Source organism: Panthera tigris, chromosome C1 (genome assembly GCF_018350195.1).
Source record: "Panthera tigris isolate Pti1 chromosome C1, P.tigris_Pti1_mat1.1, whole genome shotgun sequence".
Classification (NCBI taxonomy): domain Eukaryota; kingdom Metazoa; phylum Chordata; class Mammalia; order Carnivora; family Felidae; genus Panthera; species Panthera tigris.
This window is the reverse complement of record NC_056667.1, coordinates 126,192,546-126,209,250: the sequence shown is the minus strand read 5'-3', so window position 1 is coordinate 126,209,250 and position 16,705 is coordinate 126,192,546. Positions and strand designations below refer to the sequence as shown.

General features: G+C 44.3%; 1 protein-coding gene across 1 annotated transcript in view; it reads left to right on the top strand.

The window, feature by feature from the left end:
• The window catches only part of LCT (lactase), a 50,513-nt gene that overhangs the window by 18,202 nt on the left and 15,606 nt on the right, over positions 1 to 16,705 (top strand). Inside the window, exons 6-9 of the mRNA XM_042994365.1 lie at positions 3,338 to 4,067; positions 7,701 to 8,346; positions 12,275 to 13,825; positions 14,499 to 14,767. Of these exons, the coding sequence (XP_042850299.1) occupies positions 3,338 to 4,067; positions 7,701 to 8,346; positions 12,275 to 13,825; positions 14,499 to 14,767 (3,196 nt within the window). The remainder of the gene's footprint in view (positions 1 to 3,337; positions 4,068 to 7,700; positions 8,347 to 12,274; positions 13,826 to 14,498; positions 14,768 to 16,705) is intronic.

Genomic DNA, 16,705 nt, shown 5'->3' with positions numbered 1-16,705 from the left:
TAAAATACCAAAATTTGTAAATGGCATACTTTAAAAAAAAATTAGAGCAGGTTTTAGGTTACCCCCATAATGACCCTCTCACAACACTCAAAATCCGATGTGCTTCCCAAGTGAGCATGAAAAGGATGGTGTGGACTCCTGAAATCATTGTTGCACTGTATGCTAACTAATTTGGATGTAAATTTAAAAAAAATTAAAAATAAAATTTAAAAAATAAAATAAAATAAAAACCTAAAAGACAAAAAAGACATGGGCCAACCACGTACAAATGACATCCTCTCTCCACATGACAAACCTAAAAGACAAAAACCTAAAAGGATGGTGTGGAAACCAGGAGATGGTTGTTCCCCAGAAATGTCAGCCTTCCATGGGTATGTTACACATGTGAGCTTCATGCACCATGCATTGACGAAAGACAAAGACTGGAAAGAATCATTTGGCTTCCCAGACTTTGAGCTAGAGCTCTCCTTACCCTACCTCAGACTGCTAGAAAAGCTCTGTCCAGGGTCACTCACTCAGTTGCTACCATCTTCTTGTGCTTTTCCTCTCCTAGCACTTGTGTATCTCAATCTGTTGTTCAGTCCTCTCAACTCACTTCAAGCTCTGCCGGTTAAACCAACAGACCCCGAGTGGCTGCTACTGTCAGGCTTTGTGCTGGGAGTATGAATGGTAGAAAGAGCAGATAGGTCAAAAGTGCTCCCTGACCACACTCGGAGTCAGCTGAGGATTACTGGGCTATGTCTTTTCAGAAAACAGAACTCAAGAGGCCATAATGAAAGGGTTACCCAGAAAGCTCAGTAATTATAAAACCACAAGATGCCATATGATATCAGCTCCAAGGTTCTCCCTCTAAACTTGGCCTGAGGCAAAGGTCCAACACTGGCTGACATTAAACTAACAGCCGGCGATCCTCATTCAGGGGGATGTTGGTGGAGAGTCTGCTGGGGGCCAGGGCAGACTGAGGGGGGTTCCAACAGGAGTAACATCCTTTTCTCTTTGAGAATCTTAGACCTTGGAAGGGAAGCAGAGTGGCCCACAAATGACTCTAATACCAGATTGTGGCAGAAGACAAAGCATTGCTCCACAGAAGGGGGAGAAAGAGCATTATCTGGGATGCTCTGAGGTGGCTGGGGGCAGGGGAGGGATAGCTGAAGGAGGGCTACCTGCAAGGCCTGGGCATAGAAACTGAGGCTATGCTAAATCTCTTGAGAGATACTCAGTATACTCATACTGAGTATGTTAAATCTCCTCCCAAGTTAGGTAAACCTGAACTTCCAGCATTAAAGCTTTAAGAGCAAATTGAGGGGTGGTTGGCTGGCTCAGTCAGAAGAACATGTAACTCTTGATCTCAAGGTTGTGAGTTCTAGATCCATGCTGGGTGAAGAGATTATACATACATACATAAGCAAATAAAAAAGCAAATGAATAATTAAGCAGTCCTTTAGAGCAAATTGTATTTTATCCAGGGACTGTTTGTTTCTTTCCTCAAGACTTCATTTCTTCCAAGCCAGGAGGACAATCAGGATCAGGAGTTTTAGGTCAGAGTAGCTGAGTCTGTTCATTGAGTGGGTGTCACCTGTGTCCCTGGTTGTGCTCCAGAGACCTGTATATATTATGGATAATCCATAACTATAGATTACCCCCCACCCCCACTGCTGTTTTAGCAAATGTGAGTTCGTTGACGCTTCATAAAATAGGAGGTACTTAAGTTTGGAAGACCCAGATTTCTCTCCATTGGACAGAGGTCCCTCTGCAATGTCCCTGTCACTTCTACCAATTTTGTGCTCTGGGCTAACCACGCACAAATGACATCCTCCCTCCACATGATGGCCATTGGACAGGAGATGCCCTTGTACTGCACCCCCTTCCGCCATCCCCCTGCGATTCCCCCTCCAGACCAAACACATCCACCTACACCAACCCTTCCTCAACATTGCCCTCTGCTGGTGTAACTGCCACATGCTCTCTTACAGTGCCTTCCAGCCTGTAGGCCAGGACTTGGAGATTGGTAAACCAATTTAGGGTTTGTTTTGAAACATGAGAAGAAAATGTTTTATTAAAAAAAGAAAGGAAGAGGGGCGCCTGGGTGGCTCAGTCAGTTAAGCGTCCGACTTCAGCTCAGGTCATGAACTTGCAGTTTGTGAGTTCAAGACCCGCATCAAGCTCTGTGCTGCCAGCTTGGAGCCTGCTTCTGATTCTGTGTCTCCCTCTCTCTCTGCCCCTCCCCTGCTTATGCTCTGTCTCTCTCTGCCTCTCAAAAATAAATAAATGTTAAAAGAAAATTAAAAACAAAAAAGGAAGGAAGGAAAGACAGAAGGAGAGAAATGGACTAGAATAAAAAAGAAACTAGAGTGCATTCATGTAAGGATAGCATTTTTACAGTATGTTTTATTTCAAATATATATATTTATCTGAATTTATATATATGAAATATTTAAAAATATATGAATGTCTACACATCTACAAATACAGTGATATGTGGTTAAAAGCACAGACTGTATTCTACAGTTTGTAAACTATGTGATTAAGGAGAAGTTCTCATTAAAAAAAACAAGATGTGGGTTCATTTACATTACAAAGGCTGGAGATGGATGATCTTCAGTAGGTACAATCATCAGGAATCCAGGCTTCTGCCTTAATTTTTGTCATCCTTAACAAGGCTTCCACCTTATTGTCCATCATGACTGCATGAGCTCCTGCCATTGTGTCCATAATCCAGGCAGCATAAAGGAGAAAGGAGGTTGTAGCTGGTGTTAATATTTAGCTGATGCACATCAGTAGAGCTACACCAGTAATTCAGTTATTGAAATACTTTCTTCCATACCAGCTGACAAACAGGTGCTGGTCCCCTGATGCCCAGAATATACTCATTTCTTTGACTCTCAATCTCCTTCTCTATAGGATACGGTTAAATAACTGTAGTCCTTATCTAATAAATTCGTGAAAATTAATGGAGAGACCTACATTCATATCACAGTGGCCAGCACAGAATCAAGGCATAATGAGTTAAAGCCATCATTATGATTAGCTATGTTTTATAAACAGTAAGAAGAAAAAGCATGGCATCAGAACTAAAGACAGTATTTGAGGACAAGCTAATACACAGAACGGTAGGCTTGGCACAGTGTTTGGAGTCCTGCAGAAGCAATAATAACTCACCTAAGAAGAGGCAATAATAGTAATTTTCCCATCTACCAGGCACTTGTGTGGCTTTTGACTCAGTGTTTCTCGAACCTTTACTAATTACACACATTGCCGCCATCCATCAGTCTGGGGGCGCAGGTAGCCCGCAGGGTCATTACTCAACCGTGTCCTTTCCATCTTTCGGATCCCGCAGCGGGCCCTGCTCTCGGACAGACAGCGCGCCCCTCCAGACCGCCGCGCAGCCTGCCCTAGGGACGGCAGTAGGTTCCTCCTCGCCGCGGGGCTCCGCCTACCGGAGAGTCTGGGGAACATTTGCCAACCAATCCACGGCCGAAAGGGACGCTTTCCTGCGGGAGGATTTCCCCGAAGGCTTCCTCTGGGGCGTCTCCACGGGAGCCTTTAACGTGGAAGGAGGCTGGGCCGAGGGCGGAAGAGGGCCGAGCGTCTGGGACCACCTGGGTCGCCGGCACGCCTCCAAGGGCGCAGCAACACCGGAGGTGGCCAGTGACAGCTACCACAAGGTGGACAACGATGTGGCCCTGCTTCGCGGCCTCCAAGCTCACGTCTACAAGTTCTCCATCTCCTGGTCCCGCATCTTCCCCACGGGGCTCGGGCCCGGACCCAGCCGCCAGGGCGTCGCCTACTACAGCAGGCTCATCGACAGCCTGCTGGACGCGCGCATCCAGCCCATGGCCACGCTCTTCCACTGGGACCTGCCCCAGGCCCTGCAGGAGCGCGGCGGGTGGCAGGACGACAGTGTGGTGGACGCCTTCCTGGACTACGCGGCTTTTTGCTTCGCCACCTTCGGGGACCGCGTGAAGCTGTGGGTGACCTTCCATGAGCCGTGGGTGATGAGCTACGCGGGCTACGGCACTGGCCGACACGCACCGGGCATCTCCGACCCGGGCGTGGCTTCTTTCAAGGTACTTCTCGTCCTTGCAGTGCTGCCTCACTGGAGGAGAATTTGGCTGGGAGAAAGTCATTGTCTCTTCCAGTCAGAATGCGTTTACTTTTTGTGCTTTAAAGGAAGCCAGAGGGAGGGAAGGCACCATAAATCGTTAATCACCTTATTTTGTCCAAATACTGCTGGCACTTTGATAAGTTATTACATCCTTGGAACAGCGCTGGTGGATGAGGGAACTGGGGCTCAGAGAGGAGAAACTGTTTCCTGATGGCAGCGCTACAGGGTCAGCAGTTTGAAGCCAGAATCTGAGCCCGAGTCTGCTTGAGTCTACAGCAGATTTTCCTTGTCATCCAGGACTCTTAGTTGCATGGGACAGAAAAACCAACCCAGACAGACTTAAGCCAAGTGGGAGTCCATCAGCTCGGGAAACTGAAAAGTCTGGGCTTTAATATGATTTTTTTTAATGTTTATTTATTTTGAGAGAGTGAGAGAGAGCATGAGTTGGGGAGGGGCAGAGAGAGAGAAAATCCCAAGCAGGCCCCAAGCTGTCAGCACAGAGCTGGAGGGGGGGCTCGATCCAACTAACAGTGACATAATGACCTGAGCTGAAATCAAGAGTCGGAGGCTCAACCAACTGAGCCACCCAGGCATCCCTGAAAAGTCTGGGTTTTAGCTGGTCAGAGTGGAGCTTGATTACATCCCAAACAATGCCACTAGTACTCAATTTCTCTTCTTGCCCCTCCTTGTTGGTTTTCTACTTGGGCTGCTTGGTAACCAGATGGTAGCAGCCACGCTCTCCTATTTCAAGACCAGCAGGAAAGAAAGCTTACCTCTCTTCTGGCATTCCCAGCAAACGTGTCCCTGTGCCTTATGCTTGCTGCATGGGTTGCATGCCCATCCCTGAACCAATCACTAAGTTTAGGCTGGGAAAATGTTGTGCAGTGACTGGTCTGGGTCTGGGTCTGGGTCTCAGCTCTGCCCTTCCACACACTGGCTGAGAGGTGGGGAGGTGGAAAAGGAAAAAGGGTTTGGCTTTCCAGAGGGTAGGCAGGGTATCATTTCCATAAGAAGGGGATGTATATACTGGACACAAAATTTTAAGTAGCTTAATATGGGCCCTTTCCATCATTTCTTTTTTTGCTCAAATCTCCCAGAAAACTCACCAGCTTTCCCTGACATCCATATTCAGGATGCACATGTTAGCCTGGCTTTCCCCTGCCACATCTTGGGTTCTGTTCTGAAATAGGAGTCTTTGCCTTGCCCTATGCTAGGTGTTAAGGAGGATGCATGACCCATATCCTCAAGATTTAATACTTTTTGGAGATGATACAAATAAATACACATAAGAAAATTAGAGAACAATCCAAAATGTCCACACTCAGAATGAGCTAAAATCAATGACTTGATGAAATGCCAAAAATTAGAGTGAAGTCAAAGCTTCCACTCTGCTCTTGTTCAACAAGAGCATACACACCAAGAGAGAACACTTCTCAAAATGGAAGGTTTGAACCTTTCTGTTTGTCTCCTTGTTGTAAAACTCATCCCAACCTCTTCTCCTGGCTTCTTATCCCTACAACTGTGGCTCCTGGAAAGTCCACACCACCTTTCTCCTTCAATTCTTGCTTTGATTTATTAGTTAAAACAGTATAATACCATTAAGGGAAGATTGCAAAGAAAACGGTTCACTCATAATTTTGCCCATATGTCCTTCCAGTCCTTGCATTCACAGTGTACTTACAGAGTGCACTAAATTCAGTGCCTTTTTAAAATTTTTTTTAATATTTATTTATTTTTGAGACAGAGACAGAGCATGAACAGGGGAGTGTCAGAGAGAGAGGGAGACACAGAATCTGAAACAGGCTCCAGGCTCTGAGCTGTCAGCACAGAGCCCGACGCGGGGCTTGAACTCACAAACCGTGAGATCATGACCTGAGCCGAAGTCGGACGTTTAACCGACTGAGCCACCCAAGCACCCCTTAGTACATTTTTTCAAGTAGACTTTATTTTTTTAATGTTTATTTATTTTGAGAGAGAGAGAGATGGGGGAGGGGCAGAGAGAGAGAATCCCAAGCAGACTCCATGCTGACAGTGCTAATGCAGGGCTCAAACCCACAAACCATAAGATCATGACCTGAGCCAAAATCAAGAATCAGATGTTTAACTGATAGAGCCACCCAGGTGCCCCAAGTAGACTTTATTTTTTACAGTGGTTTTAAGTCCACAGCAAAATTGAACAGAAGTTAACGTAGATTTTCCATATACCCTCTGCTCCCACACGTGCACAGCTCCCCCCGTTATTGACATCCCCCATGAGCATGGTACATTTGTTATGATGATTGAACCCACACTGGCTGTCATAATCACCCTAGTGCCCATTTCTTATCTGACATGTCATTAACACCTTTCCATGTTCTTACATGGCCACAATGACTGGTTTTGCTAGTTGTTTCATATTCCGCTGAGCCCCCTGCCTGATGCTGACTCAGTTAGAAGGCACACATTCCTGCCTTTTGGAAAAAAGCACAGTTTACCATTGGAGTTTAGGACCCTGTTAAGGATTAACATTTGCAACATGAGAAGCAGTGAGGAGTTTGACTTCCTAAGGCATATTTTGATCTGAAAGTCTTCAAGAGTAAGTGTCATTATCTTCAGATGATAAAAATGAAAAAGGAAAGGATGATAAGCAATAGCAATCTCCCTCTTACACCCCAAGTGTCTGCTTGGTGCTCTGTATACATGATCTTATTTAGTCCTCCTAAATGAATGCATAATTACCACTTCTTGCATACAAGGAAACTGAATGAGAAGCAAGTTAGTGACAAAGTCAAGATTTAAGTCTAGGTTTGTTACACTCCAGACACCCTGCTTTTGCCCGTTTTCCCATGGCACTCTGCCAAGGAAAGCTGTTAACTTTTGTAAGACCTTGAGTTAAGTCTACAAAGAGATTCCTGGTCATGGGTTTTCTTCCTAGATTTCATTAAGTGGAAAGAGCAGGTAGGTTAGAAAGAATTGTCCCATCCCTTCTGTGTCAAATAAAATGATCGTCCCAAATTCATTGTTGATGAATTATTCAATAAGCACTTACTAAGAACAAAGTCAGAATAGCATCATGGGGGACAATACAGGCAGAGTCAGGCTTCTTACATTCTACACCTCTCTAGATCTTGTTCCCCTCATCTGTATAGTGGTAATAATAATTATACTGTCACACAAGACTGTTGGGAGGAGCTTATGAGAGAATTCATTAACAATTTTTTACTGCGAAATATGGTTCTATTGACCTGTTGATGGTGATGTTGACTTGTTGATGTTATTGGCTGTTGATATTGCTGGCATTGGTGTTGATGATGTTGATGTCAACATTGTCCATGTTGTTGATTTACTGACATTGTTAGCACCAATCTTAACTACTTTTTGATATTGTTGACTTGTTGATATTGGCATTGACTTGCTGATGACTTCCTGATGTTGTTGACATTGGTGCTGTTATTGATGTGGACATTTTCATTGTGGCTATTTTATTAACATTGGTAACATTATTGACATTCGTATTAACTTGTTGTTGTAGACTTGTTATTGGCTTGTGGTTGTTGTTGGCTTTGCTATTAGCTGTTATTAAGCACTGTATTTCTTTCTTTTTTTTCCTCACAAGGTGGCTCACTTGGTCCTCAAGGCTCATGCCAGAGTTTGGCACCACTATAATAGCTACTATCGTCCACAGCAGCAGGGACGTGTGGGCATTGTATTGAACTCAGACTGGGCAGAACCTCTGTCCCCAAAGAGGCCTGAGGACCTGAGTGCCTCTGAACGCTTCTTGCACTTCATGCTGGGCTGGTTTGCACACCCCATCTTTGTGGATGGAGACTACCCTGCTGCCCTGAAGGCCCAAATCCAACAGATGAACCAACAGTGCCCCAGTCTTGTGGTCCAGCTCCCTGAGTTCACCAAGGCAGAGAAGCAACTCCTGAAAGGCTCTGCTGATTTTCTGGGTCTGTCTCATTACACTTCTCGCCTTATCAGCACGGCCCAACAAGATTCCTGCATCCCTAGCTATGACACCATTGGAGGCTTTTCCCAGCATGTGGACCCTGCATGGCCCCAGACCTCATCCCCTTGGATTTATGTGGTGCCCTGGGGTATAAGGAGGCTATTGCAGTTTGTATCTTTGGAATACACAAGAGGAAAAGTTCCGATCTACCTGGCTGGGAATGGCATGCCCATAGGGGAGACTGAAGATCTCCTTGAGGATTCCTTGAGAGTAGACTACTTCAATAAATATATCAATGAGGTGCTCAAAGGTAAGAATGGTGGATACGCTGGTGATTGGAAGGTGGGTGGTACTTCTCCAAGTCTTCAGATTTCTGTTTAATGAGACAAAGACAGTCTCCTAAGAAAATGAAGCCAAAAAGTAGTGTTAGTAGTAATAGCATGAGTCCTTCATATCAGCCTCCTAGCTGTTTCCCCCAGAAGCCTCAAGTGTTTGTTCCTATGTTCTTATTCCCTATAATGCCGCCTCCTACACTCTGCCCATTTGAGTCCTATCCATTGATCAAAAACTCATCATCTTTTAACACATTCATTTAACAAATATTTATTCAGTGCCTGTTATGTACCGCACATTGCACAAGACAGTAAGGGTAAAATATTGAGCAAATATCATCTTTTCCCATAGGACTCTCAGAGTTTACAGAGGGTCACAGACAGAAAATTGTAATAAAGGATGCCAATGGCATTATAGGAGGGGACTCCAACCCATTAAATCTTCCCTCGTTGTTCTGGCCACATTCATCTCCATCTCCGTAAGTCAGCTATAAAATCTACATTCCACATCATTCACTTTGATCCCATTAATTCATATCTACTGCACCAGTCTTACCTAACATAGTTTCATACGTCTTTTTAAATTTTTTAAAAGATTTTTTTAATATTTATTTATTTTTGAGAGAGAAAGAGAGTTTAATATTTTTTAATGTTTATTTTTGAGAGAGAGAGAGACAGAGCACGAGCAGGGGAGAGGCAGAGAGAGAGGGAGACACAGAATCCGAAGCAGGCTTTAGGCTCTGAGCTGTCAGCACAGAGCCCGATGTGGGGCTCGAACTCATGAATCATGAGATCATGACGTGACACAAAGCTGTGAGATCATAACCAACTGAGCCACCCAAGCACACCTAAATTTTTTTTATTTTAATTCTAGTAAACACACAGTGTTATATTGGTTTCAGGTGTACAATATAGTGATCTCACAATTCTATACATTGCTTAGTGCTCATTATGATAAGTGTACTCATAATTTCCTTCAGCTATTTAACACCCCCATCCACCCCTCCTCTCTGGTAACCATCAGTTTGTTGTCTATGGTTAAGAGTCGGCTTCTTGGTTTATCTCTTTTATTCTTTGTTCATTTGTTTTGTTTGTTCCACACATGAATGAAATCATATGGTATTTGTCTTTCTCTGACTTCACTTAGCATTTTATCATCTAGATGCATCCATATTGTTGCAAATGACAAGATTTCATTCTTTTTTATGGCTGAGTAATGTTCTATTATATATAAATACCACATCTTCTTTATCCATTCATCTATTGATGGACACTTGTGCTGCTTCCATAATTTGGCTATTGTAATTAATGCTGCAGTAAACAGAGTGCCTATATCTTTTCAAATTAGTATTTTTGTATTCTTTGTAAATACCCAGTAGTGGAATTACTGGATCACATCATAATTCTATTTTTAATTTTTTTTGAGGAACCTCCATACTGTTTTCCACAGTGACTGCACTAAGTTGCATTCCTACCAATGGTGCATGAGGGCTCCTTTTTCCCCACATCCTCACCAGCACTTATTATTTCTTATGGTTTTGATTTTAGCTATTCTGACAAGCATGAGGTGATATTTCATTGTAGTTTTGATTTGCATTTCCCTGATGATTAGTGATGTTGAACATCTTTTCATGTGTCCTTTGGCCATCTGGATGTCATCTTTGGAGAAATGTCTGCTTGTGTCTTTGGCCCATTTTTTACTTGGTTTATTTTTTTTTTTAGGTGTTGAGTTGTATCAGTTCTTTATATGTTTTGGATATTAATCCTTTATTGGATATGTTATTTTCAAATATCTTCTCCCATTCCAGAGGTTGTCTTTTAGTTTTGTTGATTGTTTCCTTCATTGTGAAAAAGCTTTTTATTTTTATGTAGTCCCAATAGTTTATTTTCGCTTTTGTTTCCCTTGCCCCAGGACACATATCTAGAAAGATGTTGATATGGCTGATGTCAGAGAAGTTACTGCCCGTGCTCTCTTGTAGGATTTTTACGGTTTCAGATCTCACGTTTAGGTCTTGAATCCATTTTGAGTTTATTTTTGTGTATGGTGTAGAAAATTGGTCCACTTTCATTCTTTTGCATGTAGCTGTTCAATTTTCCCAACACCATTTGTTGAAGACTATCTTTTCCCCATATGTCTTTTTATTCCAAGTAAAAAGGAATGGCAAATAATTTTCATCTCCTATATCAGCACTAATCAAGTGATATATGGCTAGTCACCTGCCTAGAGGGCTATTCTGAGAAGATTTCAAGGCCTTGTGTAGATTCAGAGAGAAAGAGTTGACTAGCAATACCTACCCTGGGCACTGCAGTTAGGAATGGAGACACCTTAGCGAGTGGAGGCCTCAGTGTTCATGAGGCCAGACACCCTCTCTTTTACTTTGCTTGTGTTCTCAGCATCAAGGGTACAATTATGTAATCTTCACAATCTTGGAATCCCTCTAGGACATTATCTCAAGAGATCTTTGAAACAGCCTTGTGCAGAAAATAGGAGCAGAGATCATCCTCATGAGACCATTGTGAAAACTGATGCTCTGAGAGATTACATGGTGTGCCCAAACAGCCAGTGAGTGAAACTACAGGCCTTTCTATCACTGGCTCATCAATACCCACTAACCTATGAAGCTTCTATTCATTTTTGTTTCTAGAGCCTTTTACAGCCTGGGACAAAGGTGTTTACTAAATTATTCATTGAATGAATAAATGAATTATATAAAATAAATGAATTGCCAGCCTCTTATATAGTCAATGTTTGTTGAGAGGCTGTCTAATCTGATAAAAATAGGGCTTAATACTTTGCTGGTTCCCAGTTTGAGCCCAAAGCCATTGCTTTACTTTGACACTGGCTTTTGGTTGACTCACTAGATGCCTTTTTTTATTCTCTCACAGTTCTGCAGGCCAGAAGTCCACAATGGAGATGCTGGTAGGGCCACTCTCCCTCCGAAGTCTCCAGAGGAGACTCTTTCCTTGCCTTTTTCAGCATCTGGTGGCTCCAGGCATTTCTTGGCTGTTGAATGCATTGCCCCAATCTCTGCCTCCATCTTCGTGGAGACCTTCTATCTTTCTCTTTTAAGGATGCTTGTCATTGGATTTTGGACTCACCCAGTTAATGCAGGATGATCTCATCTTAAGATCCTTAACTTAATTACATCTACAAAGACTTCTTTTCCAAATAAGATTACATTAACTGGTACCAAGTTAAGATTTGGTCATATCTTTTTGGGGACCACCATTCAGCTCACTGTACCAGGAAATACCTTACTGTAGGCGTTATTTCTCTTTTTTAAGAGGGGATGTGTGATCATTTTATGTCAGTATTGCTAGACATAAGGAAAAACAAAAGTATATTTTAAATATTAAATGATTTATGCATTCTATAAAAAAACAAGGAATCCTGATAGTAGCAGATGGGACACATGCTTGTATTCATTTTGAGGCAGGGATGGCCTTCTGGATTGAGGTTTATGACCATAGATGTGGCCTGATGATTCGTGGGCATCTTGTGGATTCTCTTTTATTCATTCTGAGGAAAAAGGGTTAACATTTTTGGGGTAACCTAAATCCCCTCCAAAACGTGCATATGAAAAGGAAAACCTTTAAATAGCAACATCAGTAACAGAGACTATTTTTTTTAATTTTATTTATTTTTATTTTTTATTTTTTGAGAGAGGGAGAGAAAGCATGAGTGCAAGCAGGGGAGGGGCAGAGAGAGAGGGAGAGAGGGAAAGAAGCCAGAGCAGGCTCCATCGTCAGCACAGAGCCCAAGGGTGGGGTGCAGGAGGCTCTCTCCTGACTGACTGTGAGATTGTGACCTGAGCCAAAATCAGGAGTCAGACACTTAACCAACTGAGTCACCCAGGTGCCCCATAGAGACTTGAAAATAATCCAAAGTTTTGTTTTTCTCCATAGCTATCAAGGAGGACTTAGTGGATGTTCGATCTTACATCGCTCGTGCCCTCATGGATGGCTTTGAAGGCCCCTTTGGTTACAGCCAGAGGTTTGGACTGTATCATGTCAACTTCAATGACAGCAGCAAGCCAAGGACTCCCAGGAAATCTGCCTACTTTTTCACCAGCATCATTGAAAAGAACGGTTTCCTCCCCAAGGCAGTAAAGAGACTGCCACCACCCAGTTTAGCAAACTTCCCACGTAAAATCAGAGCCTTCACTTTTCCATCTGATGTGCCCTCCAAAGCTAAAGTAGTTTGGGAAAAGTTCTCCAACCAACCCAAGTTTGAAAGAGATTTGTTCTACCATGGTACTTTCAGAGAGGACTTTCTCTGGGGCGTGTCCTCATCAGCCTATCAGATTGAAGGAGCTTGGAATGCTGATGGCAAAGGCCCCAGCATCTGGGATAACTTCACCCACACACCAGGGAGCAATGTGAAAGGCAATGCCACTGGAGACATCGCCTGTGACAGCTATAACCAACTGGATGCCGATCTGAATATGCTTCGAGCTTTGAAGGTGAAGGCCTATCGCTTCTCTATCTCCTGGTCTCGGATTTTCCCAACAGGGAGAAACAGTTCTATCAACAGACACGGTGTTGATTATTACAACAGGCTGATCAATGGCTTGGTGGCAAGCAACATCTCTCCCATGGTGACACTGTTCCACTGGGACCTGCCCCAGGCCCTCCAGGATATTGGAGGCTGGGAAAATCCTTCCTTGATTGAGTTGTTTAACAGCTATGCAGACTTTTGTTTCCAGACCTTTGGGGACAGAGTCAAGTTCTGGATGACCTTTAATGAGCCCACATACCAGGCATGGTTGGGTTACGGCTCAGGGGATTTTCCTCCAAAGGTGAAAGACCCAGGCTGGGGACCTTACAGAATTGGCCATGCAATCATCAAAGCTCATGCCAGAGTATATCACACTTACGATGAGAAATACAGGCAGGAACAGAAGGGGGTCATCTCTTTGAGCCTCAGTGCACACTGGGCAGAGCCCAAGTCCCCTGAGATCCCGAGGGATGTGGAGGCAGCTGACCGAGTGCTGCAGTTCTCACTGGGCTGGTTTGCCCACCCCATTTTCCGAAACGGAGACTATCCCGATGCCATGAAGTGGAAAGTGGGGAACAGGAGTGAGCTTCAACACTTAGCCACCTCCCGCCTGCCAAGCTTCACTGAGGAAGAGAAGAGGTACATCAGGGCCACAGCTGACGTGTTCTGCCTCAACACCTACTCCTCCAGAATTGTGCAGCACAAAACACCCAGGTTAAACCCACCCTCCTATGAAGATGACCAGGAGGCAACCAAGGAGGAGGACCCTTCATGGCCTTCCACAGCAATAAACAGAGCTGCACCCTGGGGGACACGAAGACTGCTCAACTGGATCAAGGAAGAGTATGGTGACATACCCATTTACATCACTGAAAATGGAGTGGGGCTGACAAATCCAAAAGTGGAAGATACTGATAGGATATTTTACCACAAAACCTACATCAATGAAGCTTTGAAAGGTATGTGAGAATTCATGTCCCCCTTACAGAATCTTCCAGCATCCATATCTCATGTGCCTGACATGGTTTGGCAAAGTGGATTACAAACCATAAACAAGTCTCTCTTAGGCTCTAACTCCATAATTCTTTTCCTGTCGGGGGTTACATATCCCTTTGGAAATCTGAAAAAAAGCCATGGTCATCTACCCAGATGTACACATACAGAGTCCCCATACAAGTATTTTCATGGGTCCATCCATTCATTATTGAGCAACTACTATGTGGCAAGTTCTATTTTAAATGCAGTGAACAAAAAGATAACTTTCTGTTAACATGGTGCATATGTTATATTCTGGTGAGTTTCATGCACCCCAGAGCAAGAAACTCTTCTCTAAAACACATTTCTATGTGTAACTTCTACAGTGGGCTGAGACTCTTGATTTCAAGCCTGTCCCTTTACCCCAACAAAAGAATTTGGTTTTGCAAAGATTGGTCATTAATACTTGCTATGAGGGCATCAGTGCTGGCAAAAAAAAGAAGGTGCTCTGTCCATCTGGGCATACATTAATCGTGGGTACGAGTTAATGGTTTAGGACTACTGTCTTAAGTGATGTGCCAGTACTTGTCTAGGGTTCTTGAGAACCTCACCCTCCAGGTGTAAAGCTCTTCTCTGCTCACTTTGGAATGTTCCTAGCCTACCGACTTGATGGTGTAGACCTTCGAGGGTATTCTGCATGGTCTCTGATGGACAACTTTGAGTGGCTGAATGGCTACACAGTTAAGTTTGGACTGTACCATGTTGATTTCAATAACATGAACAGGCCTCGCACAGCAAGAGCCTCTGCCAGGTACTACACAGAGGTCATCACCAACAACGGCATGCCCCTGTCCAGGGAAGACGAGTTTGTCTATGGACAGTTTCCCGAGGGCTTCATCTGGAGTGCAGCTTCCGCCGCATATCAGGTGAGAAGTTCAGGGCAGTTCAACGACAGCTATTGCAGACCTACTGTGTGCCAGGCTGTGGGCTTGGTGCTAGGAGGGCAGGCAAGAACAGGGGATTGTCACAGACCTGCAGCAGGAAAGTACGGGTGCCGTATACGGAATCTGGGAGGTCCTCTCCATGGACAGACCAGCTTCCTCACATCCCCCAATTCAGGCAGACTCGTGGCTGCTTGGGCTATGCTGAGAGGGACGTAGGCAGGCAAAATGGAGCAGGTGGACCTGGGCACAAACACTTAGGCAGAGACCCGCAAACCAGAAGATTGTCTGCTGGAATATGTTCGTTTCTCACCTAGTCTCTTCCGAGCAGGCAGTTTGCTCAGAATGGCTGTCACGTGGGCCTGGGCTTGTTTTGATGTCCTGGCAGCATTATACTGTAACCTTATTCATGCCAAAATAAGCTCAATAATACAGAAAATACGAGGGTTTTCCTTTTTTCACAGAAAAAGATAAAAAGCAAAGAGTCACTTGCCCAGGCAGCTAGTGGAGGTCCCTGCTTTACATCTTCTGCCTCCATTCATTTTCTTTGAAGAAGGAGTGGAGGCTCTGTGTTCCCTGCAGACCCTGGGCAGAGTCAGTGCTGTGAGCTGACCTGACTCTGGGTGTGCTTGTCCCTTGGGTTTCCTTCTACTCAGCCACAGCTGCTGAAGATGTTTTTGAGGGGGGTGAGGGTGAGCTCCTCCCAGATGGCTGCACTACCAGGTCACAATGAAGTCTCAGACTAAATTCTGCTATGTCCAGACATTTATTAACTACATGTACAAACACAAAACCTGTTCGTGTATCCTATTCTGTGGACTGGAGGAAACCCCAATTCTTGGTCCTCTTCGGTGCTCTGGCCAACACTTTAAATGAAAGAAACACTTGAGGACATGCCAGGGTTTCAGAGACAGTGTTCTGTTACTGTTACTGTGGGCAAACAGAGTCCTCTGTAGCAAGGTTCCCCCAATTTGGCCTGATTGACATTTGCATGGTTAATTCTTTGTTGTGGGGCTTTCCTGTGCACTGTAGGATGTTAAGCAGCATCCCTGACCTCTACCCACTAGAGGTCAGCAGATTCCTCCCCAAGTTGTAACAACTAAAAATGCCTGTAGACATTTGCTAAATGTCTCTTCGGGGACAAAATATTCCCTGGGTGAGAACCACTATCCACAGGTTTACAGCTGGACACAGGAAGGGTTAGGAATTCATTCTAGGGCACAGGTGGCAGACCTTGTAGGATTCTTAAACACTGTCCATGCAAGGGAAAAGGAGTGTCCTTGAAAAGCTTTTAGCCAACCCACATCTTGAATGATTAAACTGGCATTAGCAAGCACCCATTTCTATTCATTAGACAGCAGGCACAATTGTCACCATTTGAAACATTATGTGGTCTAATTAGCAAAGAGTTAAGTGTGAATCAAGAATTGATTAGAAGGGCTTATACTGTGGCCTTCCTGATTAGATACTACCTGATTGTGCATTCTTTTTTTTTTTTTTAATTTTTTTTAATGTTTATTTAGACAGAGCATGAACAGGGGAGGGGCAGAGAGAGAGGGAGACACAGAATCTGAAACAGGCTCCAGGCTCTGAGCTGTCAGTACAGAGCCCATCGCAGGGCTCGAACTCACGGACCGTGAGATCATGACCTGAGCCGAAGTCAGATGCTTAACTGACTGAGCCACCCAGGCACCCCTATTGTGCATTCTTTTTAAAAAAAATTTTTTTTTTAACATTTATTTATTTTTGAGACAGAGAGAGACAGAGCATGAACGGGGGAGGGTCAGAGAGAGGGAGACACAGAATCCGAAACAGGCTCCAGGCTCTGAGCTGTCAGCACAGAGCCCGACGCGGAGCTCGAACTCACGGACCGCGAGATCATGACCTGAGCCGAAGTCGGCCGCCCAACCGACCAAGCCACCC